General features: G+C 40.8%; 1 protein-coding gene across 1 annotated transcript in view; it reads right to left on the bottom strand.

Moving 5' to 3' along the window:
* Nucleotides 1–24,766, bottom strand: part of cfap74 (cilia and flagella associated protein 74) — a 34,858-nt gene extending 10,092 nt beyond the window's left edge. The window contains 13 exon segments of the mRNA XM_047340171.1: nucleotides 648–924; nucleotides 1,097–1,230; nucleotides 1,591–1,764; nucleotides 3,913–4,000; nucleotides 9,511–9,639; nucleotides 17,694–17,815; nucleotides 17,923–18,045; nucleotides 19,882–19,988; nucleotides 21,558–21,672; nucleotides 21,883–22,068; nucleotides 22,446–22,535; nucleotides 22,981–23,047; nucleotides 24,738–24,766. Coding sequence (XP_047196127.1) covers nucleotides 648–924; nucleotides 1,097–1,230; nucleotides 1,591–1,764; nucleotides 3,913–4,000; nucleotides 9,511–9,639; nucleotides 17,694–17,815; nucleotides 17,923–18,045; nucleotides 19,882–19,988; nucleotides 21,558–21,672; nucleotides 21,883–22,068; nucleotides 22,446–22,535; nucleotides 22,981–23,047; nucleotides 24,738–24,766 — 1,641 coding nt within the window.
* Between the last annotated feature and the right edge of the window lie 2,566 nt (nucleotides 24,767–27,332).

Here is a 27,332-nt window from a genome sequence, read left to right as displayed (position 1 = left end):
CAAATCAGGAGATCAAGCTCCTCAGGATTAATCAGACAGCAGGTGATAAGGAGGGAGCTGAATTAAGATCAGGACTAAAATATCTTCAGTTTACTGAGATAGAGCTTAACACAGTCTTTGTTAAAGGGGAAGAGCAGCAACTTAATATTGCTCTTCCATAAAGCTGGACACTTTAAACAAAGACTGGTCAAACATGTCCTGATTCTCACTCAGGGTCTCTGGATCAGGATGATTGATTTACCTACATCTCCTATTTTACAACCACTAGTAGGAATGGGACAGTTCATTCAAAAAAATAGTCTGACAAAGAAATATTAACTGATGTCATGGTCTTCATCAGCTGATGAGTTGGGTTAAAAGCTTCAAAATAAGCTTATCGGAGGATCTCGAATCAAGACTTCTTTGAAAAATAGCCAACAGTATCTTTTTAAACCCCACCTGCCCTCCACTTTCTGATGGGTTACAAAACAATGCAGATTTCCTCATCAGGTTTGTGTCCTTAGACCTGTTGAAGCTTCTCAAGAGCCACAAAGGGGAATTCAGAGTTGTTTTTTCCTTCCTCAGGACGAGCAATCTGCTATTTAGTTGTAAAATCTGTGGAGTGCCCCTTTAACATCAAGGTAAACACAAGATGGGTTTTACTCCACCTGTCCGGGGAGCAGGCGTCCTACTGAAGGTGTGATGCTGATGTCCGAGTCCTTGGGTAGGGTGAAGGAGAACAGCCTGGGTCCTTCAGGAGTCGTGACGTCCTTGACCACTGGCGTTACTGGTTGTTTGGACTGGTTACGGTTGGCCTGAGGGTTTGTGAGGTAAATTATGGCTTGGGAGTTGCCACATAACGCCGTGGCTCTAAACTGGATCAGAGAATGGGAGAGCTCAAGGGGAGGGCGGACACCCACTGCTCGGCAAGACAGCAGGAAATCTCTGATGCAAAAGGAAAAGAAAATGTTTAGTAATTAATTAACAAACATATCATTTAATCAATTAATAAATCAGACAGCAATCAAACCAGATTTCCTCATTCCATAAATCAATGTGCCATAAAAGATATCCATATATATCATTAAAAAAAAATAATTTAGGATTACAAGTGAACCTGTTAATTTCAGTCTTGCAGGTGAGCTGGAAGTTGTACTCTCTGGCTTCGTTGGCACTGAAAATCAGATCAAGGTCCAGGGTTTCTTGTGGGAGCAGAGTACCAAAGCCATCATTGGGCTGGACCTCAATAAACTGTAATGTGGGAAAACACAAACAAAAACAGCTCAAATTCAAAGGGTAATGCTTCAGACTTTTTATGAAATCAGACGACAATGTTGTTGTCGGGATTTTACCTCATTGTCAACAACCTTACTGTTAATTGATCACTGTTAGCATATAGCATCACAGCTGCAAATGAGACAAAACTAGTGACAGGATGGGTGAAGCTAGCACTGAACATACTCTTGACTCGTCTCCACTTTGCTGTTTTCAGTGAATAGTGTCTGGATTCAGGTTGCTGAACTGCATAAATACATTAACATTTACCCCAGGAAGAGAAATTCATACAACTGCAAACTGAAATCATAGAAGCTCATGTTATTCATGCAGTACCTCTGGAACTCCCAGGAAGCCAAACTCCTGTGGCAGCAGGGACAGGTTGGAGAGGCGGACGCGGCTCCTGACCGAATGGAAAACGGAACAGTAGCCAAAGTCCACCTCAGTGGGCTCGAACTGCAGGTCTGTGCAAGTCACCACTGCCTGCACCGTGAAATGGACAGGCTGCACCTGAACACACAAACATGGAGCATCTTTACAGACCTGCATTTAATGTGGATTCTCTTTATTTCGTCCAACCAACATGAGAACGTGTGTAAATCAGGATGTTTTGAATTACGCTGCATAACATGGTTCCGGTGTCTGTTCTGAAATCTGCTGTGCACTGTTATCACATTTAAAATCTTAATTATACATTTTCACATCATTCAGACTGAAGGAAAAAAACTGAAAGGAGAACAAAGAACATGGCACGAGGATGAGCTGATGCTCCTTTTGTCAAAAAATATGACTTTTTACGTCCCTGATTTCACAAATATATGCACTTTAAATGTATTTAAAAAGCAATATCAATGTTTAAGACAAGGCCAGTTTAGTCATCCTCCATCATTGAGTGGTTGGTACGCAAGAGTGTGTGTGTGTGTGTGTGTGTGTGTGTGCGCGTGTGTGTGTGTGTGTGTGTGTGTGTGTGTGTGTGTGTGTGTGTGTGTGTGTGTGTGTGTGTGTGTGTGTGTGTGTGTGTGTGTGTGTGTGTGTGTGTGTGTGTGTGTTGGTTTGGTCCCTGGAAGGTTTGTTCAGGATCACCAGGTTAATTTACTCCTTTGGGTAAATCATATATTTATAGAAAACTAAATAATCTTATGATTTTGTGAGCAGTGCCTCATTTAGTCAAGATGACGTCTTCTAGAGTCATGTCAGTGCTCAGCAGATGACCTTGTTTACTGGTGTCTGCACCATTGCTGCTGTGTCGTCTGGTGACCATACAACAGTGGGTGTGTGTGTGTGTATGTTTGCACTTGGTTAAATGCCAGGAGCTCAGGGCCTGGGGTAGGGGTGACAGCTTTAGTGCTCCACAGGAGCATCCTGGCCCATTCTTTTGGCTCCCCCACCCAGCCCCACACTCCCCTCCCCTCCCTCTCCTCATCCTCGTAGGGAAAGGGAAAAGGGGGTGGACAGGGGGCGAGTCGGTGACAATATGGCACGAAGATGCACCAGATTTAAATTTACTGAGAAAGAGTACTGGCATTGATGCAACACAAATGTTTAAGCAGCTGCTGTGTGTGTTTTTTAATAAAAGCTGCAGCTGACAAGTTAAAGGAATTCGGCTGCTGTCAGGATTTGATTTTCCACTTCAAGGATTTCTGAATTGATTGTTTTCATATTTCAAAATACAAGCTGCACCCTGAAGAAGATATTTTGATTTGTAGCTGTTGAGAGGAACAACGATGATGGCAGTATACAGCAACTGGTGTAAAGAGGTGACTTCTTGTCGCAGTTGGAAACAAAAGACAGAAAAAGACTGAAGCCGAAGCTCTCAAATTCATCCAAGATTAACCCAAAATCTCAAAGTGAATTAATTTAGACTGCAGTTAAGGTTACCAGTTTTCTAGAAAGCATGATCGTTACCACGGTAACAGGTCATTGGTCGACTGTTTCATACCAAAATGAACCTTGGGAGCTGTGAATTAACTTCTCTACAAACATTTGCATGTGATAAATGATTTTTTACTATAGAGTTAGAGAATTTCTGAAGCACAAACCATTTTTTGTACAACTTCTTTCAGCAGGAAACTTTGATGCCCATAAAAAATAACTAAGTATTAGTTATGTAAGACTTTATCTTCCAGGAACCACCTGTCTGGGAAATACAAATTATTTCTAATCCGGACTATTGAGTATCATGTCTTCTTTATCTGAGGGGACTCCATTGCCTGGCATTGACCAATAATGATACAGGCAATATGTGAAGGCATTATGAAATCGTATCCCTCATTCCGTAAGAGCTTAGCAACAGAACAATAGGAATGCATTCTAACATGTAACATGTCTGCGATGGAATAAGAGAATAACACACACTGTACATTCCTTCACAGTTCCCTCCCATCTTTTGAGCTTCTGGAGACATTTTCAGTAAAACAATGTGAAATGACCTTTACGCTCTGCTTATTGACGCCCATGGACTAACTGGGCCTCGGAGGTGGGAGATAATTTTAGCTTGTTACCAGCTAAATATGTTGCAACCTTCAGTGGGTTTGTTTCTGTGAGGGACAAAGTAGGACACAAGCCCTGTACGGCAGGATAGGTACACTGTTTACAGGATCACCGAGAGCTGTACTGTAAAATACACTGACTGTACACAGTGTAGAGTACGATACATACCTGGCCTGCTACTTGCACTGTCATTGGAACCTCCAGGACTCCTGTATCACTGTCAAAGTACTTCGTGGCATCTTTGGACAAGGAAAGTCTGTGAGAGAGGAAAAAAAAACAGATAATGCACGCACGATTATGCAAAGTGGCACTTTCTCAAGAACACTGCTTCATCTTAACATCATGTACAGAGGAGAGCAAAGACGACCAATTAGAGGTTGAAAACAAACAAGTCATTTCAAAGGTTTCTAATATTCTTTTTCAATAAGTCAGATACAGGCAGTCAAAAGCTAGGAGCCACTGTCAAGCTTTTCAAAGAAAGATAAAGACGCAGACCCTGAACACCCATTACTTTACTTTAACCCACGACTGTAGGATCGGCTTGCCAGGGAAAGCAGAAGAGAGATGTGGAGTGCGCCTCCACACTAGTGTAGGTTGTAGCCATGGTGATGGCAGAGACGTAAGTATGATTCAAAGAGGCCCGGTAGTCATGCACAGGCTTATGTAAAAACTCCAGTTTCTCAGTATCGTCCAGTGTTCAGAGCTGCTTACGTGATAATATAACCAGTGTGCATGGTCTGTATGTATGTGTAGCCTATTATCATGTAAACATTGGTCAAACTGGTCAAATGCAGTTTGTGGTAGAAATCCACCCCCTCCTCTCACTTTCCCTCCATCCTTCTCGTTTTTTTCTCCCTGCTACTCCCTCCTCTGTTTCTCTCTTATCAGCTGTCTTCTCTGTCTTTCTCTCTTCACGCTCTTAATGCTGGCTGAAGGTTTGAGAGCTAATACCGTAAATGTCAGTGGTTTTAAAGCTCTCCAGTTGTCAACGTGTTTTCTTTTTTTCAAAGCGCAACAACCGAGTCTCGCCTTCAACAGATCTGTCAGCTTCAGGTTCAAGGACAGGTTTGCCTCCGTGTTTCCCAGGCCTCGTTTCTGCAGACGACTGTAAACACGCCGCCCTGCTCCGACACCCTCAAAGACTCAAAGCTTGATTGGCCACTTCCTCACAAATTAAATCTCTGCTTTTAAGAAGACGAGTAATGGAAAAAAAAGTGTTTGTTTCCCTCTGCAGCTTGACCAATGAGCACAGAGGGTGTATTTAAGGACCCACTCTTGTTCTGCCTGCTAATAGAATCGCTGCTGGAGAGTCACTCTTGAATTAGCTTGGCAGGGCAGAGTGGAAAAGCCTGGTGGGACGTCGACGGGCCATATGCTCGGGAGAATTTTGCGGATGGATGGGGTTTCAGATTTGTCGGAGTCCTGCACAGATTTACTTGTGTGCTCGTCCTCTCCGTTGCCAGATTACCCACAGCCTCATCCAAAAGTAATTCTCCTCCGTGCTCTTTAATGATACTTCTGACATCAGTGGAGGACATAGTAAAATGGAAATAGTTGTTCTAGTCAGAGAGCTGTGACGTGTAAAGGATTTGACCAAGAACTATTGAAATATTTGGGCAGATCAACCTTATCTACACTTCCATCTGTTAAAAAAGAGAAGTGATAATCACGATGAGCACATATAATCCATGAGAGCACCCAAAGGACATTTTTTTATCAGATTAGGAAGCGTTTGATGTGGGTAAAGTAGCAGGTTTAGTACTTCAGGTAGATGCGAGCCAAAAAGGTACAAAAAATAACATATACATATTTACATATATATCAAAATCCTTTCCAATATGGGCTCCAGCTTGAATTTCACCTCACCAATAAATCATCAATCATTAAAGTTTCAGGCGCTGGCGTGAGTGGTGATCTAGAAGTGACAGCACCGGAAGAGCCGCCGGTTTAATCTGTGGTAAATCATCCCTGTAATCTCCCTCTTATCAGCTGGAACCGCTGGGCCGGGAAACACAGCTCGCTCTCCAGAGATTACACCTAAACTGTTCATTCAAGCCATCCTATTCTAATGATCTAGTCATCAGGTTTACACAGCAAAATAAGACACAAATTGTCCTCTTGTCGTTTTCAAATCTGTTAAACTGAAATTCTCCACATGCAGGACGTATTTCTTAACGCTGGAAGGCTGGTTTATGGTTGTATAAACTATTAAACTAGGAAAATGTTCAAAAGCCAAGTCACATTGGTAACATAGCTCATACTAATGCTAATGAACCATGATGCTAATTCTATCACCTTGTTTTTCAGCGCAGTGCAATAATTTAAATAGGTCTGGTGTGATTTACGGCAATAACAGAGAAATACAGATTTCCTAAACTGTCAGATTTAGTCACTTATCATTAAAAACATTAACCACTCCAGGATATAGCTTATGTGTCCACCAATGTTTCCTACAAGTCTGAAAACTGAAAATGAAAAAAATAAACTAAATAATATCATGTTGTAAACAGAAACTGACAATTAAACACAATGAACATGAGTCCAATGTCAGGTTAAAGTAACATTTAGTCTGTCTTCCTCTGAGTGTAACTAAGCAACATCCCTCTTTGCTGCACAAGATCACAAACCTGTGTGAACCACTGGCCTCGATACTGTGGAGGGGATTATGTAGAGAATGGAACAATAGCTGTGGATATGTGAGGGAAACATGTGGGCCGTATGGTGACAAATTAAAGTGGAGGAAGACAGAAGGCAGAGAGGGATGAAGCGAAGGAAAGACAGCGGAGGTTGTGGGCAGGCTGAGCGCAATCCTCCACAGTAGGAAGCAAGAATGTGCCCACCCTCTGCTGAGGAGCCAGAGGAGGGAAGGCAAGAAGCAAACACCTGTGTGAAGACTGAAAGCTGTGAGTCATTTCAGAACAGAGATTTAACGTGTGAGTGTGTCTGTGGATGACACCCAGTGAGAGGGAAAGCAGGGCTGCTAATGAGGATTTTGGACATTCAATCCCAGGCTCTGACTAGGGAGACTTGGCCGTGCCATTTTAAATGACACACTGCTGCTGCTGCTGCTGCTGCTGCATTAAAAAATAGCAAACCTTCCAAAATTCAACAGATTGGAAGGCGAATTCCAACCGTGACAGAGATGACACGGGGCGACACATCTTCCTGACATGTATGGTTTGTGCATGATTTGTATGGATCTCCTGCTGTGGGTGAGACAAATCTTTGGAGGCTTTGGGCGAGATAAATCCCTGTAAATCTTTAGAAAGTAATCCAACAAAACTGATCACTGTTTTGAACTATCTATGTTAAATATATCTGCTATTTCCAGAATCATCAAAGAGTCATCTGATCTGTAAAAGAAAGATTCCAACCTCTGCACAATAAAAATCTCTTTGTTCATTTCCCAAGTTGCGTTTTTTCCCCCTATCTTTATTTGAAATCATATATGCATATTTCCAAAAGTGAAAAATGGCTAAAGAAATAAAAGTAAAGACAAGAATAGAGGAGATGTTTCATGACTATGAACTCATTCCCTGGACTTTGGCTCCTGATTAAGGAGAGTTTTGGTTTTGATCATCGAGTTTTCACTTTGTTTCAGTATCTCAGTCATTAACTCTGTGTGCTGATGATGTTAATATAATCACAGACAAACCCGGTGGCTCAAACTACAAAAGTAAAGAATAACAAACTGGAGCTATCCTTTGAGAAGAACACTGTTGTAAATGAGAGCACAGGGAACTGGGTCTGGTGTCTGAGGTTATGTAAGCAGAATCAGGGCCAGCCATATAAGCAGCGGTTGGATGGTGGATGCATGGAGGGATGAGAGCAGTTTGAGAATAACAGAGAGAGGCAGAATAGATTTAGTCAGAGGCACGGTGGAAAAGCACAGAGACAGAGAACAGTGGAGATTGAGAAAACCAAAAGGGTATAATTAATCAAAGAGGTGAGGGGCCAAGAAAAAAAAAAGAAGTACGTGAGAGAGAGAGAGGAGAGAAGTGAAAGAGAGAGGGACGGAGAGTGTGATAAAGTGTGAAGAGTGTGATACGGAGGGAGTAGGGAGGGGGTGGTAGCTGTGTTAGTGCTCGTGAGTGTGGCACCATCTTAGCAGCAGCACGAGTAATGCTGTCCTCTAATCCTTGCATTAAAACCTCTGCCGATTCACTAAGGCAGATTACTGGCATTTCCCCACCATCTCCTCCTGCCCCCATGACTGAACGATGACCCCTGCATTCCTCCGAACTTTTGTCAAGTACGAAAAAAAAAACATCCTTCTGTTTGTATTTTTTTTTTTCCTCATCAGCTATCAATACACAAAGTTGCTGAACTGTGGAGGGAAAAAAACTGGAGGGTGGGCAGAGGAATACTAGCGCCCACGCTGAGTTTTTGCATACTGCACGCCTCTCACATCTGCCCTGGGGGTCCCCGGTCGGCTCTCCTGGCAGTTCAACTCCTGCCTCTCCTGCTGTCTAAATATAGAGCTGATATTATTGTAGAAAGAATTACCATGTCCTTCAAAGTCATTCTGAACCATTATCAAAAGCCTTTGTGCCGCTGCACTCAGAGAGGAGGTATTGTGGAGCAACTCTTTTTCTACCGGCTGGCTGATTGCGGTCATTTGTGACTTTGTGAGACTCCACAGCTTTCTTTTGTCAAAAGGAGAAGCTATCATATATACAGCGCAGTATCCTAGTCAATGATTTCTGAACAGATTTAGTCAGCTGATATTCTATTTTAATACCATTTGGATAGCTACTTGCTCATCGCTCTTGAGATATTTTGCACTTTCATGCAATTTATGGCAAGCTATGGGTTAACCTTTAGATGATATGAATGCAGGTGCCTCCTTAAAAATACAATTCTGTGGTACGACTGAATTAAAAAAAAAAATTATGCTACTATAGTGCTTGTCGTTAAAACAATATCAATAATTATAATATATAATTTTCATCAATAGCAATTTTGGGGCATATCACCCAGCCTTATGCTGGTGCATACAGATCATACATCAAATGTAGTAAATTATTATAACGTTTTCTATATCTAATAATTCCAGAAATCTCTGTCTGGCTGTCTGTATGTGGAACACATATCTCAGACAACCCTTATCTCATCGCCTTCACACTTGGCATATGTATTATTAAAGGCCCTAGGAAGTGCAGGGGTGCTATTTGAAAATGCAATGTTCTATATTGATCAACTTTAAATAAACGTTGACTAGCGCTGTGTTGTAGCGGCAGCCGGGACTCGACGTAAGTGATGTTGTCGATCCTGACAACAGTGCGTTCATGAACACGGCAAAGATAACTGATTCTTTGGGGTTCTGTGTAATGAGTTGAGCTTCACTGAACTTTGAAACAGGTGAGCAGCTCTTTGTGCCGCAGTGGTGGTGCAGCTTCAGGGTTTAACTTCCTGCGACTCAATTACTGCAGGTCACTTTTACAGTTTCAGAAAGAAAGCTGCAACCAGCAATAACCACATGCAAAGCAAACAGGAGTAATTGTCTGTACTGTAATCGTGTATTGTTAATTGTGTGCTGCGGACACCTCTAAAGAAACTAAAGAACCAGGTCCACAGATGCCTGAAAATGCAGAGGATAGAACGCCACAACCTCCTGACTCAATACATAGGATTCTCCTTAGGATAGACACAGTTTTCACTTTGAGGGAAGGTGGATAGAATCTTAACACGCTGACAGTCCAAAACAAGATTATCAATGCTCCAGTGATTCCATTATCATTGAATCCTCTGTGTGTCCTTCCTCACCTCGGCAGGAACTTCAGCTGGGCATTAAAACTTGATTGAGCCTGGATGAAGCCGGTCTTTGGTAAGAGCTTCATGTGTTTCCTCATTTCCGGGCACACGTCAAAAGTCACCTTCAACGCAGTGCTGGCTCTGAAAGGACAAGGTTTCATTGGCATTAAGCGAACACATCAGGTGCATGAATCTAAAGACAAAGGTGATGTATAGAGATAGCATTATGCACAGGTGGTAGCACACAGGGATTTATATACAGGGACATTGTAAAATATAAAGGGGCAGACATCACTTCCACCTAGTCTGTAGGAGATATGCCACAGCTCCTTGCTTGAGATGACAAAACTGCACCAAGATGGTCTCTTTATTAGAGCTGCAACTAATTATTATTTTTATAGGAATAATTTGCTGATAAATTTTCCAAATAATCAATACCCTTAAGTCCACACTCAAATATAATGTACACACACAAAAGCAACATATTTTATCATATGAGAAGAGATCAGAGTCATTTTGCCATTTTTTCTTGAACAGTAACATAAACAATTAATTAATTATCAACATAATTTATTAATATAATTCAAATATTATACATTTTATGTTAACTGAAATATCTTTACTCTTGGTATATTTTTTGCCTTAAACCTTTTTAGACAAGTGGAAAAAGCCATTGCCACGTAACAGTGATTGGTTAAATGATTGTTAAAACACACCCTCAATTTCCAATCCAAAAATGGTAAATTTAGCTATTCATAGTGGACAATTCTTCAAAACATTCAAACATTCAAAACATATTTGAAAATGTAATAATAATAAATGATTTATTCATACAGTGTCTCCAAAATGTAAAATACAACATGTTTAAGTTTATAGAAAGATAGTTAAATTCCAAATGTTTAACTCATTTGAATTCCTTTTCAACCTCCTTTGTTTTGCTAATCAGCAGTAAAGAACTGAATTGCATTTCATTTGTTTAAAGGTGTTATGATGAGGTATGATTAGAATTATCTACAGCTCCCACTGAGGTTCAGGACTGATACTGCAGCCAGCCACCACAGGGTGATCAAGACGCTTTGGCTTCACCTTTGAGCCGCTGCCATGTTGTCCATTTTTATATACAGTCAATAATAGGGACAAACCCCCTCTGTCCATCCGTGTACTACAGGTCCATCCACTAAAATGACCTCTACACACTAACTTTTTCCCCTTTAAGGATGACCTTCTTCCCTGCCTTGCACTGACATCCTGTATCCTGCAGTATTGTTGGAGACTGAGCTGGACCAATCAGATTGATTCTTCACAGAGAGCAGACTGTATAATGAGTTCCCTGGAAGGGTAATTTGATGACCTACAGTTTTTTAGGTCCCCAGGCAAAATCCTCTCCCCTGGCTCTTTGATACAAGATAATAACTCAAAAGCATCATTGGTATGCTTGTTCCCATTGACAATTGGCGCTGCAGGTTTTTCTTTTCAGGTGATATAAACTAGAGAAACAACAATAAATAGATATTTTAGGTGCTTTGCCCAATACACATCCTCTAATCTAACCTCTAATCCCTCGAGGACTCGGCGAGGACAAACAAAATACTTTTGTTTGAGTGACACCTACAGAAATGGCCTTGTATTGAGTGATGTACAGAACACCACGTCCGTATCACTCAGCTGACCCATTTTCCAGGAGCTCCAACAGATGGTTGCGCCTGTGGCTACAAGCCTCAGTAATAGCTGAGGTTTGTGATATAAATGGCTCCTCACCTTGGGAATTCCACAGCCCACACTTACACACCTTCCTAAAACAATGACGGCACAAACACACTGAGGAAAAAAACTCTCTGTTGGCTGCAGGTGATGTGCATGTACAGCAATAACCTTTTGTTGTGCCTGCTCATGTCTTCGAGAACGCAAAGGTAAGAAACGAGCAAACTGAGGCCACACAGAATGAGGAACCCTTCATTTTTTCAATTCCCCTCTAAACTTAAATGACCCACTCTGATGGGGGTTAAACAGATGGTTGTTTCCCTGAGGCGAGGACTCTCAGGGACACTCGGGGGATATTAAAAGCTTTCTTTATTCCAGCCAAATAATAACCTTCAAATCACTCTTGGGGGGGAATATTCATGAATACATAATCATTTAGGGTAATTAGGATTTTTAATTAACAGGGGTATTTAGCTGATCCTGTCTTTTTTATTGGCTGCGTGACCAGTTTGTTTCTGAAGGAATATTTTGTTATTTACAGATAAGTTCATGGCAGCTCACACTGTGACACTGGTGAGTTTACCTTTACAGTTAAAGTTTTCTTTCCTTTGGTTCTTAAATGTACATGATAAAACAAATTCAGGGAAGCAATGTGGTAGATATCCTTCTACAATGTATCCTGAAAGAAGAGTTTATTATTTAATTCAACTATAGGAAAATATTGGCACACTGTTTTTCTTCCGGGGCTTATGTTGCTTTGCTTTAGACCCCTTTATTCAAATTCAGTAAAATTTTCTTCCAATGTGTCAATGGTTCGTGGAGAGTACATTCGCATGTCCACACAACAATACTTCATGCACAGAGCCACGTCCATGAAGAATGTTTTTCCCAGTTTGATGTGAAGAGACTGTTCTACTCAGAGAAATGACACCATCAGTCATTTCAGCTAGTCCCCCAGTACGGCATATGTTTATGTTCAAGTGACAATGAAAAACAATGTGATTACAACCCATTAGACATAAGTCTGCGTATGGAGGGGACGAGGTGGATGCATGGGTCAAAGAAAAGTAAGGTCAGGACAACTCATCTAAAAGTCATTTTTTAACCATTTCCAAGATTGTCACATAAGCCTAACTATGTAACCATGATGATCGAGGTCCCCTAACTTTAAGAAAGTTGTCATTTCAATCTAAATCATGGTCGTTCTCTAACCTAATCAAATTGCTATAATGTCTTTGTGCCCACACCTAACCAGGTCATATCAGAAAACACTGTCATTCTAGGAGGCCTGAGCTAATGTTATATTTTGTTGTTAAATTTAAAGGACTTGTTGGATGAGGAAGAACTTGACACCCAATAGCATCATTAAGATACATTGGAACACTGACTGAGAGCCAGGTCCTATTGTCTAATATTAGTGTGATACCCTTGTTGCTAAATGGGAGGAAATAACGGCAGTCAGGATTGCAAATCTTGTGGAAACAAGCTCCTTAAGGAGTGGAGGCTATTGCAGCAGCAGATAAATGCTTGTGAGTGCTATCTGTGCAGTACATTGTGTTCTGGCTACAGCGGGTACAAATGTTTCTCTGGGTTTGATTTAATTTGCCATTTCTGCAGCTTACATCCCTCAGCCACATCTCTCACTCTTCCATGTGCTGCTTGTAAACCAACTTCCTCACAGTGAATGCACACCCTAAATATATTTTAGTCATTTATTTTCAATTAAATAACTCTCTGGAACTTGAGCATGACGTGGTTCCCGGGCTAGTTTGAGGCACTTTAGTGTAACAGACATTTATCTGACTGGGAGCCACTGCTGCATGTCAGAGCCCTTCTTCTCCTCGTGTTTCCTGTCTTGTACCTCTGTTGACTGCTAAAGGCAAAACGCCTACAGATAATCTTGTAAAAAAAAAAAAAGAGATACAAAAGTTCAAGGGTTCTATTTTTCAAACTATAGAAGAAGAAAAGCACAAAACAGCTTGTTCTCAAGTGAGACTAATAATTTAACAAAGTCACTGTGTAGAGACTATATTCAGAATCATGCGAGTAACAAGGAGAATTAGCATGAACATCATCTTTTACTGTTTGTGTAACAGTCCTGAACAGCCGACACGTGTGAAAGCAACACTGATGACACTCATGTTGAGTCTGCATGCGGAGCTGAGTAAGTGAGTGCCTGGCCTGTGTTTGCCCACAGCTACAGCAGAGCCTCTGCCCTCTTTTGAAAGGGCCAGGTGGCTGCGCTTGCTTACTCCGCATGTATACTCCAAAGCCTCATGGGATACCAAGTCTTCGCAGCAAGGGTTCTAGGCAGCCGCCCCGACAATGCAGCATTGTCAGCTTCATACTAAAATGATTCATCTTGCTGGAAGAGCAGGGTTCTTTCTACTTTCTTATCATCTATATGTTTCTTTTCTTCAAGCCAAAGAACACGGGACACATGCTGGACTCAGACAAGGTGCAGTGGGGATATTAGAAATGCGGTAAACACAGAGAAACCGAGAACAGACGGCTTTATGAAAATGGTCCGTCGTGTTTGTTTGTGGCGGTTTTGAGTTTGGGCAGGAACGCCGGACTCCCCAGCAGGTGCCAGTGGAGGTGGGTTGGAAATGAATAAATAAATAATAAAAACTGTTCCCAAAAAGAAAAGAAAATAATCTGCCAACCGAGTTCAGAATCAGCCAATCACTGGCGCTCACGGGCTTAAGTCAGACACTGCACATTTTAGAGCCTCATACGAATTCTTTCAGTTAGTGGGAGTGATAGTCAAATCACTGGCTCGCAGACAAGAGAGACATATTCAATTATGCGTGTGCTGCCCTCTTAAAAAACGAAGGAGGACTTGTGGGATAGGATCTGCTCATCCACTCAAAGGAAAAAGTGACAAACATGTGCAATGAAAGCCGCGGCTCTCTTATTGTTTCCCTGCCAAGTTATTTTGTGATGGAATTACTATCTTGGAGGTGGAGTGACATATTGCACGGTTTGCTGGTGCAAGCTTTAGCATTTTTTTTCCCAACGTCAAAGCTTCTGTTCACGCTGATGCTGTCATCGTCATGTTGTCACATGTGCTGCTTCGCCAGCGCACCAGATGGCAGTTGTCACATATACCCCACCCCCACGCATGCACACCCTCCCCCACATGATGTGACACAATGACTGGCTAGGTGGTGGACCACACGCCTGTAAATTCCCCCCCCCACCCCGGTGTGTTCTTAACCTCCCGTGTGCCTCGTAATACATCACATCCATAATCATAAAGGATTTACTTTTGCTCTATATGCTATTGTATGGGCCAAAGAGGATTGTGGGGATGTGGGCTTATACTGCTTAGCCCCTCACATCATCCTCTCTTTAGGAATATTTATCAGCTAATACATCTCTCTTTTATTATGTCGGCACATTTGTTGAACATCTCAATACGTCACTTGGTTCCCTAGCGTACTGAGGCGGAGAGTTTTGTGCTGGCTGAAAACTAAGCTGGCCCTGTCAATTTTAAGGGATTTCCATGAGCCGTTTTTTCTGTGAAAATTGCTGCTTTGGCAGAGACTCAGTATGTTAGGGGAGTTTTAGTTTTGCATTCAGCAGATAAGCTGGCGTGCTAAGTCAGCAGTCCATGCTTTTCACACTCTTACTCCAAGGACGTTTTCCCTGCATGACAACAAACAAAATGGAAATATGACATGTACCACTCACTTCTGCAGGGGGTTTAAACAGCCTCTCAAATAATGACAGGATGAGATTTACTGTAGTTCATTGTAATAACTAATATAAACTACACTAATGCTGTAACGATGAAAGTGAAATAGTTCATTGTTAAGATTTTATTGCTTCTAATTCGTTAAATTTAAACAGTATGAAGATTTTATTGCTTTGACTTTTTAGATTGATTGTTACAGATTGTTACGTGAGTATAAAGACAGATGAAGAAGTGGCAATTCATATTAAATAGTCTATCATTAGCTTATATTGAACACTGTCTAATGCAGACCTGCTAGACAGGAGCATAATAGATCATGTTTAATTCAGTTTGTTGTGGATTTGTGTTCACTTATAGGAACTTGATAAATAATATAGATACAGTATGTGTCTAATAATTTCTGAAATCTCTCTCTGTCTGTTTGTGGTTCACTCGAGAAACACTTGGTATGTGTAATGTTACAGGCCCAAGGCAGTACAGTGTTGAATTTGGTGCGATTTGGACACGTTCAATTTGAATACAATTTCAATAAACAGGTGACCGGCGCTCTATAGCAGCGGCGGCTGGCAGTCATCAATGTAAGTGACTTTACTGATCACGACAACAGTGATACACAACAAGTGATTCTCCAGTTCAGGGTTCCACATACTGAGTTGAGCTTCACTGAACTTTAATGAGAACAGGTCTTTGTGCAGCAGTGGTGGTGCAGCTTCAGGGTTCTGTTGACCGAGTCCAGCAGAACCCGGTCTTTACTTACTGCTGCTCAATTACTGCAGGTCGCTTTTACAGTTTCAGAAAGAAAACTGCAACCAGCATTACCACAGTCAGAGAGAACAGCCCATACCAAACAGACATGTTACTGGTACTGCAAGTTATGATAAAAGATATAATTACACAAGGTACAAACTAAGACAAAGAACATCTATGAATAACAATGATAAGTAAAGACGACTTTAAGTACTGTTGCTGTCATATATGCAGAACTCTGTCTGCTGGTATATTGGACTTTTCTTGAAGCAAAAGTTTACGTCTATTGATAAAAGCATTATACAGCACTCTCAATACAAGCACTTTGTGAAGTTCATATTCGTGTTGTTTCTGACTTCTCCCTAGAGATGTATTAGTTCAAGACAGTCCACAGTAATTTTCATCTATCCCTCCTAATGAGCTTGGATTAATGAGTGCTGTTCCGCTTTGCCAAAGCAATTCATTTTATTTGGCATGTGCAGTCGTGACTTTCCAGACACTTCTCTTTTCCACATTATACATTTCTGTGACTGGAGGCTTCCACCAATTACACAGCCATCATTTGCCTTGTGTTGCCTTGACAAAACATATAAAAGTGAGGATTTTCATAATGACATTTTTAACTTGTTTGCGAAAAAACTCAACTTTCCAATGTAGCTGCATTTCCAATTGCCCAATACATGAAAACGTTGCTTTGGCAGTTGATTTCCCCCATAGGTATAAAATATATGATAAATATGCACAGATTGTATACAAAGTATTTTACCTGGAGACTTAGAACTTCAGAGAGGTCTGAATCGAAACTGTGGTGGGAACATTTTGATCTCATTTAAGTTAACTGCTCAGTAAAGGCTACAGCTGGTAAGGCTGAAGAGTACTGTGCTGTTTCCTTTGAGAAGAGACTGTATCTGTATCTCTGTGTGTGTGTGTGTGTGTGTGTGTGTGTGTGTGTGTGTGTGTGTGTGTGTGTGTGTGTGTGTGTGTGTGTGTGCGTGCGTGCGTGTGCGTGTGCGTGTGTTTGAGGACCATCTGCTCAAACTGTACATGAAAACACAGTTCACCCTGAACTGGCATAAACACTGAAACTGGTTTCAAAGAAGGTTTCCTACTGATTTCCTTGAGAGGAACATTTAAATGGTTATGTCTCGGAGAGTTTGTTTGGGTACAGCTGAGCTGAACATGAAAAATATCAAGTTTGCTTCGATACAGCCACTTGTAAAACTCTGTTTCTAGGTAACTAGGTAACTCACTAAGGGAATAGATCCCACTTTCTTTATGATTAACACTAAGTTACAGACCTTGTCCAAAAAATGTCCTAAAACTAACATTGAAACTAAGGGTCCAGTAAAATGAAGGGCTACCCTGAGGTGTAATGTTCCATGTCAACTGGCCTATAACATGCAAGATACTTAAAATTTGAAATTGCCAGTAATGCAGGGTTAAACTTGAAAAGAAGTGCAATACAATTACGTTTTTCACACATTGTTTTCTTCGTCCTCTTTCAAGCTGCAGGTGATTATTTAAAGTGACGCCAATGTGGTGATAGATGACCTGTTACTTTCCTTAATTTGGGTGTTTCATGTTCATGGACAAGACAAATGTGGAAACAGTTCAATGTAAAGAATAAAACAGCTGCAACCAACAGCTACTGTAAACTACTTTTACTGCATTAGAGGGGTGGTAATTAGTGTATATTTAGTATTACAGAAAATGAGCTCACAATGTAGACAGTTAATGGTCTTTTAGCTTGTGTTTTCTGCAGCCTAATTTACTTTAAGCTTTTAAGACAAAACAATACATGTATTATTAAGTGAATTTCGTTATTTATAAATTGACCTCGAGGACTGTTAGTCAGTCACATAATCAGTGTATCGTCATTCTTTCATACTATAATGTGTTTTCATTGCAAACTGTGCAAGTCATATAAACACATTTTAAAATGCCACAATTCAGAAACTTAAAAAACATCATAGAGTCAGGATTAGTATGAGCTATATTTATATATATATTTATAAAGATATCAGCCGCCTGAGGCTTTGGATCCTACCTGCTGTGGACCGCGACAGTGTCTTGATAGAGGCGGTCGAACATGCAGATCTTCAGATCAACAGTGGGCCGAACCACCCATACAGGGATGCTGACTGCAGTCCCCCTCACGTGAATAGGTATCTGTATCAACCAACATACGTATCATCAATCACAAATGATTTACATTAAATAACAATATTCACGGCTCCATTAACTGTCACGTGCAAGGTGATAAACATGTGTCTTACTGGTTTGCTGGATTGGTTGGAGAACTTGATGTGGAAATCTAGTTTGGCCTCTCCTGGAACTGTTGGAGCGAAAACAACCTCTAGTTTGATGCTTTCAAAAGTTCCAATCTCCCCCTCTCTAACCTGAGGGCAGGCACAACACAGAGCAAGCAAACATTTGATTATTACATATTTTAACTTACAAAATATCTGTGAAAAATATTGTATTGTAATATATCAGAATGGTGGATGTATTGGTGATTGAATACATACAGGACAGAGTTAGTTTAACTTCATGACAAAAATGTCTATCTATGCACATGATGCTAAATTTACTCAGATATATAACTTCAAATGGAATGCCATCTAACTACAGTGAAAGGAAGTGTAGGTTATTCACCCTGCTACTTGGCATCGGGGGAAGTGAGAGGAATAATAAAAACCAAAAGAGAAGAGAAAGTCACGCAGCCACTAACTGAGTGAAACCACCATAGCTTGATGGATAATCCACCATTTAAGACACCAGCCTCCAACCACACAATGTGAAAGTATCAGTCAAAATGACAGTGTTCAAGCCATGGGCCTGCTGGCGCACGCAATACACACGGCCGTAACAAGCGCAGAGGGAGAGGCATTGCACCATTAGCCCCCCGCCAGAGAAGTAATGAACCCTGAACAACTCCAGAACTTCAGATGGGCCACAAGGCACACACAGCATCAGTGATAAAAACAGAGGGAGGCAGAGTCTTCAACAGACAGAGATAATTGTCTTATCAGAGACGGAGCAGGTGTCTCTCTGCGAATCCAGTTACACGGGGTCACATCCATTCATGGATCAATTCATTGATCGATGGTTCTGGTTTGAACTTGTCGGCCAGATGGGGCCTTTCCCGTGTCTGTGTGACTTTTCTCCAGTTATTGCAGCTTTATCCAACAGTCAATTGTTAATTGGAGAATGACCGTAGGCGTGAATGTGAGGATGAATGGTTGTTTGTCTCTGTGTGTCGGCCCTGTGACAGACTGGTGACCTGTCCAGGGTGTACCCCCGCCTCTTGCCAAATATCAGCTGGGATTGGCTCCAGTTCCCTTCGACCCTCACAGGATAAGCGGTGTAGAAAATGGATGAAATTATTAAGTTGAATTCCAACAGCTGCATGGCTGGTGATGTTGGACATCCCCCCAATTGCAGATACGCCAACGTCACTTCAAAAATGTCCACTCATCTACACGTTGGTCCACATGTATCTCAACAAGTGTGACAGTCTACAGCTCTGCAAGCAGCTCTGTTAGGCTGTAAGGCTAATGCCAGCATGCTAACATGCTTTAGTTAAAGAGGTGTAATGTTTACTATGTTCACTCTCTTAGGTTAGCATGCTAACTAGCTCTGAACACAAGCAACAGCTGAGACCTGTTATCATCAGGTAAGTAGTTATTGTATGTCGTTATAAAATCAAAATATTGGACAATAATAATTTGGGGATAATCTCAGTCAAAGATTCATCCTCTGGGGATCACAAACGTCCGCAGCAGTTATGATGTCAAAATCATCAAAATCATCAAAATGTCGCCACTCTAGTGATGCCCTGTTGCAGCACCCTATCCCACTTTATTTCATAGCATTTATAGGTGATCAAGAAATTCCGATCAGGAAGTGGTGAACCAACCAACTGACAAATCGACACAGTGACACAGCCATCCCTCGAGCCTAGCTGCTAGCACGGCTGCTTTGCACTCAACATTTTTTGTATGTCAACTCCACTGGCCTGATATAGGCTATAAGTGACTCATATGAGAATTTAACTCTAAAGGAAGCTCATAAACCAACTATATTTTTACACCTAAAAGAGCCTTGCTGATGAATATTACTATTATTTGTTATGAAATAAAGTTATTTACTAGCTTTAAACATATGAAACTCGCATTGATTACATCATTACAGCTGAAATCAACAGAGTGTTCACAGTATGACTCAATACTTACATTTCCTAGACTTATATCACTGGTGTCTTCGTCTAGATTGAGTTCTGCATCAGTGGACACACACGCCTCAGGAAGAGCTTCCGGACCGACAGCTGAACCCTCTGACACTGACACACACACAATAAAAAACACACAGAACATCATAGGTCATTTCTACTGTTGATACGTTGTGCAGCCAACCTGCCATGAAGAGCTGCCAATTCACCAAATGCAACACAAAAACTCAACATGATGGTGGCACATGTGGGAGCTCTTAAGGCTTATCATAATCAGAAGTCTTTTCCTTGTGGCATTTTGAGCGCACACATCAAATTGTTTGTCAGTATGAGCAGATAACCCGTCAGAAACCTGACAGTTGGGTCAAGAGCTTTTATGAGCGAGAAGAAGAACATTACATTTATCGACAGATAATTGCATATATGTCAGCTAATGTAAGATTCAGTCCAAACAAATAACATCAGCAGACTGAAAATCTGGCCAAGAACACCATCTCTTAACGGCTGCAGATGAAAAATCCAGGCAGAGCCACTTCAACACAGTTTTTTTCCAAAGCTAGCAGAGCAGAAATAAAAGACTGAACGGCTTATCACAGCATCGGTGGAGGAAAGTGCTGAATACAGCGATGAAGACTTTAGATCTGAGGGAACATGAAGAGAAAAAGTCTCCTTGTCACCAGCTGTGAGAGCAAGGTGAACCCTCTGCTTTGTGTGTGTGTGTGTGTGTGTGTGTGTGTGTGTGTGTGTGTGTGTGTGTGTGTGTGTGTGTGTGTGTGTGTGTGTGTGTGTGTGTGTGTTCTTTTGCTTTCCCTCTTACAAGAACCAAATGTCCCAACAACACTAGAAAGATGAGAAAAATCTGATGAGAAGATTTTTTTCAGTCCTCACTTGGACTGTTTATAAATAATGTTCAAATACATTTAATCTGCAGCCACAGTAGTACTTTGAGTTTCATGCAAATGTCAACATGTTAAGATGGTCACAATGAAAATGATAAATAAAAAAAACGACTTTTGACCTGATGACACTAAATTATGTTTAGTTTGGTGAAGACAAAGTTCGCCAAATATAAAGAGATGGATCATGATGGGAACATGAATATCTGGACCAGATTTCTTGACAATCCATTCAATAGTTGTTGAGACATTTCACTTAAAACCCCACACCAACCTCCCAGTGTTCCTCTAGGAAAAGTCAGAGGATCACCAAGGTCAATAGGATTCATCATCTGGGAACCATGAATGTGTACAAGCGTTCATGGCAATCTATACAAAAGTTGCTGAGATGTATCTTAGTCAACTTTAGTGGTGAATGGGTCTTTCATTGTCATCCATAGAGCTCTGCTGCTTGCATGGCTAGAAAAACTGCAAAATGTTCCCGAGAAGTGCAACTATTCCTCCAAAATAAATTGGTGAACAATATTAGTTTAGTCATATTGTGGATATTTTTAGACTTGGACCCTTTGCCCTTACTGTGACATTTGTCCATGGTTGTAATGTTTTGCAAGCAGGTACAAATGCCCAGTGGGATAAACAGAGTAGACTGTACCAAATTTGTCAGTACTAGATACATTCAGAGGGGTTGGATCTTTAAGATGTAAGTGCAGGTTCAGGTCCATGCAGAACTCTAGTTCAGGTACAAACTGGTGTTAGATAATGTTTTGTTAGATATGTATAATACCTTCACCTGGCTTCTCTTGCTGTGCTGCCTCACAGAGCTTCTGTCTCTCTTGCTTTGTTCGGATTTCTCCGGAGCTCTTTTGACTGCCACATGTTGTGTTTTGACTGCTTGTCTCCTGTCAGCCAACAACACAGCACATTATTTATAATTTACCCATGACGGTTTATTTAAGATGACTCTCTTTCAACATGGCAATGTGAATTGTCTGTAGTCATTCTGTGTGGTGGGAATTCTCTCACTTTAAATTCCCTGATTTACTAATGAAATTTACTCCATGAGTTCATCGAAGAACAGAAACTGTTGTGATCCCAATAGACATTCTGACCTGGCATGTGTGGGCGGAGACCGGAGATGGCATCTGGACATGGTGAGATTCTGGACTGGGCCATGTGGTGGTGTCCAGGCTGAAGAGGGTGGCCAGAGCTCCCTTGTTGGACAAGGTGATAGTCCGTGAAATAGTCTGGCCCACCACGTGTGAACCGAAGTCAACTAACTGACTGTCAACCTCCAGCTAGAGAAAGAATATATTCATGTAATTAATCAGTAATCATGATAATAATTATGATAAATAGTGATAAGATGGCAGTTACACAGAATACAATTAAACAGACAGTCAGAGTAATCAGCATTCAATAATGAATAATCCTCATTCCTATTATTAATGCATTGTTAGCAACCTTAAAATCAAACTATACAGGCGGCTGGCCAAAAGAGTCATGTGACAAAACATTAACATGCATAAATATACAGAGAGAAAGAACAATTCCTTTTCGAAGCACAAGAATGATTTGAGAAAATAGCAGGGCATGAAAATTACCCTGATAGTCATCTGTCACGTTCAGTAATTTTCTCTAATTGTCTGTAGGTTGGCTACAGCACACGACTCACTTCACATTTCTTTATGGTGCACCTGACAGGCACAGAGAAGGGACCCGCTGCCGAGGAAAAATGGAGGTCTCCTTCCAGGTCCTCGTTGATCTGCAGGGATCAGATAATGGAACAATGGTTCGCTTCATAACAGCAGTGGCTACCTGACATTTAGTTCAGAATAAAGGTCGGATTTTAGATTAAACGTCAGACATTTGATCCTTAAACAAACGAGTGGAATGGCAGTGGGCAGAGAGTTGTGAAATGTGTGGCTAATAATAAAAGGTAAGCTGTCTGCACAAATCTATGGTTCATATGGAAGTTCATTCCCTCGAAGAATACCACAGAGGACATTTTGCACAAGGACACATAGACGTTAGGTAGTTAGATTTGATTATAATCACTTGTCCTATTTGTTATATAACCCTGTCTACACTCAGCTTTGACAAAATGGTGATATACAGATACATATTGCACATTCTTTAAGCTCAAAAGGCACTGAAGGAAAAATGACAGATATGAGTATATTGTGTACTGTGGTGATCATGTGACTAACCATAGGTTGGAAAACAGCCTGCATGTCACAGGACATCCCGACAGATAGAGAACCTGGAGGCTTGTAGCTGAAACACAAATCACAGGGAGTTATGATTACTACTGCAGTGCCGGTTCTAAACCAGCTTGTTTAAAATGAGCTCTTCTCTTGTTCTGTGTCAATGTTCCGGAGCTATACTTCAGGATTGTCATTGGTGAGACCTCTCACAGTTCTACAATATACTGTCACTTTCTACACTGTGTGCTGGACGTTGTGTGCAGAGCTTTTTGTGAACAATCGATGGTGCAGAGTGAAGATAGAAAACGTAATGTTCTTCACCTGGTTTAACTGTAATGAAGATTTTATTTTCAACGTTTTTCATAAAATATTAGTGATTTTGCTTTATTACTGTGTATGTATGTGTTTTTTTATCCAAGTTTCAATGATTTACTTAACTGCTGTTATTTTTGATACATTGCATGTCGCTATTTCAAAGGTTTGTTAAGCACATGACACAATCTTCGGACCCAACTTCACAACTTTTCAAAATAAAAGCTCTCAAATTCAGCTCAATATAAAGGATTGCAACAATAAAATGAACATTGTACTTTCACTTTGAAGACAAATTGCTAAACAGGAAATGATTCTATATGTTGTTACCATGACAGAGATCAGTACCCATGAATGTCTGTGTCAGTCTGATATGGTGAAATAAAAATAATGAAATTATCAAAATGATCTGGTGGCGATTTACAACGGCAGTTTGAGCCAGTTGCCGACCACTGCAGTGGTTTATCTGAGGATGTAGAGGAAGAGATGTTCAACTGGGTGTGTCTCTGAAGGCATACTGCCCTGCCCCCACTGACAGCAACCGAGCGCTGTTTGTTCAAATTGTGAATATTGAACATATCAGTTTCCAATTGGCACCTCCTAGGGCAGTTTACAATACTGTGTGGAGCCGATTAGATGATCTGTTCACGAGATATCCCTTCCTTCCATACATACAGACAGACATTTGTGGAATTAGTTGGTTAATGGCAATTTGGATTTCAAACTGCTGCCCGGTTCTATGGCACAAAGACAAAAGTATCACTGCTCAGAGTAAAATATTAATAGACTGACTACGATGATTAACGGAATGTTAAATCAGCGAGTCTATGTAAGACCTCATGTGAACATTAACATTTTGATTATAGAGCATCTCAAACTGTACATGTCTCTGCAGCAGGAAATACGCTGCGTTCAAAAAAAGATCCAAATGCTTTAGTATGATGAATCTCCGGAGAGAAGGGTAGATAAAAGGTCAAACGTCAACTTGATGCTCAGGCACAGAAAACAAAGAAAAAAAAGAGCTGTTGTTCCACATGAAAACAATGCAGTGTGGAATAGAATGGTCTGGTGATATTTCACAGCCCTGGTCTTATTATATCGCACTGCATATCCAACCAGAATCCTAGAGTTTATTTCCAGACGAGAAAGAGAAACATGAGGACTGTGAGCTAGATTTCAAAGCAACATGTGTATCTCGCAGCACATGTTGATTCCTCTCTTGATGCTGCCCCAAGGAGCTTGACAACTTGCCGCTCTTCCACAGACACAAGAAGAGGGTCGATAAATATGAATATGGCAGGCAGCCAGCCAGAGAAGCAGGGAGGATTCTAAAAATTCAATACATAAACAAAAAGACATGCAGCCAGGGGCAGTCAGCAGGCAGGAGCAACACTTACAGCATACTGTAACTAGTTTTTTATTAGCTACAGTATTTTATCATTATTTACAGTTCAATCATGCAGGAGCTGGTTTCCATGCTTAGATAATTAGATATCTTGTGAGTAAAGCTGACAATGTTTGGCCTGAGGGTGGCACAAGACAAAAGTTCAGTTTTACTTTTATCACTTTTTTTTCCAGCTTCTTTAACTCAGTGAAGAATAAGACTGGGATAACATGGTTTTCTCTCTCTGGCTGACGAGCTCCAGTCAGTAGCAAAAATGCCGACAACAAAAAAAAAAAGAAGCGGAAATTGACAGCGTGTCTCCATAGCAATGCCGGCTTTTCAATGTCAGTCAAATACTAAAATTGGAAACGTCTCCCCAAGAGGCCTGAAGCTGACACTGTTTACAGAGATGTGCCCAAAAAAAACTATTTCACCCTGCTCTGAAAAACTAGAAAAAGATGCCAAAGAGCTGCGGTTTGATACGTTGTATTTTAGAGTTCAAACTTGTGTACAGCCCCAAAGCATCTGTTACCAACTCTTTTATAAATGAGCTGCAATTGTGTTTTCATGAACACAAAAAATGTTGAATAACAACTCTAAACAGAAAACTCTAAAACCATCCATCAGTTATTTGCCTTTATCTGCTTTCTCAGTTTTAATCCTATGTAAAGTGCCTTTGAGTATTGTTAAGAGCCACGCAAAAAAATACAATAAAATGTATTCTTCTTCTTCTTCTTCGTTATTGTTATAGCAATTAATAAGTGTATGTTACTGTATGAATGTGTGCGTGAATGGGTGAATGTAACTTGTACTGTAAAATGCTTTGAGTGGTCAATTAATATAATTTTCACATTTCCACAGGTTTCCATTTCCAAATAAGGAAGCTGAGACATGACTCAGCTGTGTAAAGTGGAAATGAAGTCTTGGTTTTTGCAGCTAAGAGCCGCTAAGGCAACCCCCCCCCACTATAACTTCATTTACATGACATAGATGATTAATGAAAAGATGTAGGGATCATCGGTCCAACAAGGTGAAGTTAGCAAAAAAAGATTAGCCGTAGCCCTTTCTGAAACATGGTTTGAATAACCACGATGAACCCAAAAGATCATATCATCAGATTCCTCATAAATTTCTCAGTATTTTCACACACTTTACACAAAAATTCTCTGACAAACAGTAAAACTGCACCATAATAAATCTGTGCATACTCTTCCCAGTGCAACTTAATACACAATCTGTACTGTTCTCAGCACAAGTGGGCAAAGGTGCATTGGGTTGACTTCAGCCAGTAGTTTGAAGTAGGACCAGCTGTTAGGTAAAGAATCTGGAGCAGTCTGGCTGAAGCTGCCATCCAGTTCACCACTGTGACCTGGAAGCGCATGAAAGTGTTTGAATAAATCTGTTGATAATTATAAATGTCATGTTGTGCTTTTAATTGTATTTCTGGCTAATCCCCTTCCTTATTGGTGTCATTCGTCTTTCCCAGCGACTAGACAGGTGGTCTAAAAAGACTCGAAGAAAATAGAACAGTTCACTTGGGATTAAACGCTGAGTGAGGCAGTGTTTGAAAAAGCCTGCTACAGCAGCCCTACATAAAAAGCTGCAAATGAGGCCATTCTGTACATCATATCCATTGCAGTACACTGCAGCAGTGACTGTGCCGTGTGTTCTGTTTTGCATTCTGGATGCTCCCCATTGGCTTCTCCTAAAGTCAATCAATAAGCATCTTAAGTCTGTTACTCAGTTCAACTGAGCTTAAACACCCTCACACTCCCGAGAGCAATGCACAGTGAAGCATCACAACTCTGACAATCAGTGCGAACATTACTTGTATTATCTCGCTGTTGTAGTTATTTCACAAAATTGAAAACTTGTTCTTTTAACATATGATGGCTACAACAAAATGTAGAGTTCTGTTTTTCAGTTTAAGGAACCATTTGAAAGCCAAGTCTAAGACGTTAATAACGGCAGCTTTATTGGATGCAAATCTTTGGTTTGGTTGTTTGGGCAGGTGAGAATGATCATATTGAATTCACCAAAAAACACAACGAAACCAAAATAAGACACTCATAGACACCAGGTCCCTAAATGTGCCTGATTTGTTTTCATCAAGGTCCATGAAAATGTTGAAAATGTCTCACAATTTATAAGAAAGTGGAAAAAAAATCCTACATCCACAAAAAACATTGAGTGGGTTCTTCCCTGAAGCATATCGTATCCTTCCACCAGGTCTAATGGAAATTAGTTGGTTGTGTGTAAAAATCTTACTTACAAACAAACGAACCAACAAACAAATGGATGAGGGCTTTCGGCAGTTTTGACTGGTAGAGCATTTGACAGACTACCAGAGAAGATGAATAATACAAGCTCAGTTAAGTGCACCATGGTTTTCTGGTGTCAGACACAGAAACACATTTTACTTTGACAGATTTTAAGCTCTTAAGAAAATGGAAATGCCTTTACCAGTGGTCTTTAGCTGTCTGATTGCAGCAGGATCATACTACTTGTATGGCTGTCATTTCTATTTCACAGTCACAAAGTCAAACTTCGAAGATGGTTCAAAGCAAGATGAAATTGAAGGTGGCATACAGACTGAAAATGGGATAGCATGCAGTGTAGAATGTAGCAAGCACAGGAAGCTTGAGTGCTATGTCAAGTC

Source organism: Hippoglossus stenolepis, chromosome 6 (genome assembly GCF_022539355.2).
Source record: "Hippoglossus stenolepis isolate QCI-W04-F060 chromosome 6, HSTE1.2, whole genome shotgun sequence".
Lineage (NCBI taxonomy): Eukaryota > Metazoa > Chordata > Actinopteri > Pleuronectiformes > Pleuronectidae > Hippoglossus > Hippoglossus stenolepis.
This window is presented reverse-complemented; position numbering and strand designations above follow the sequence as displayed.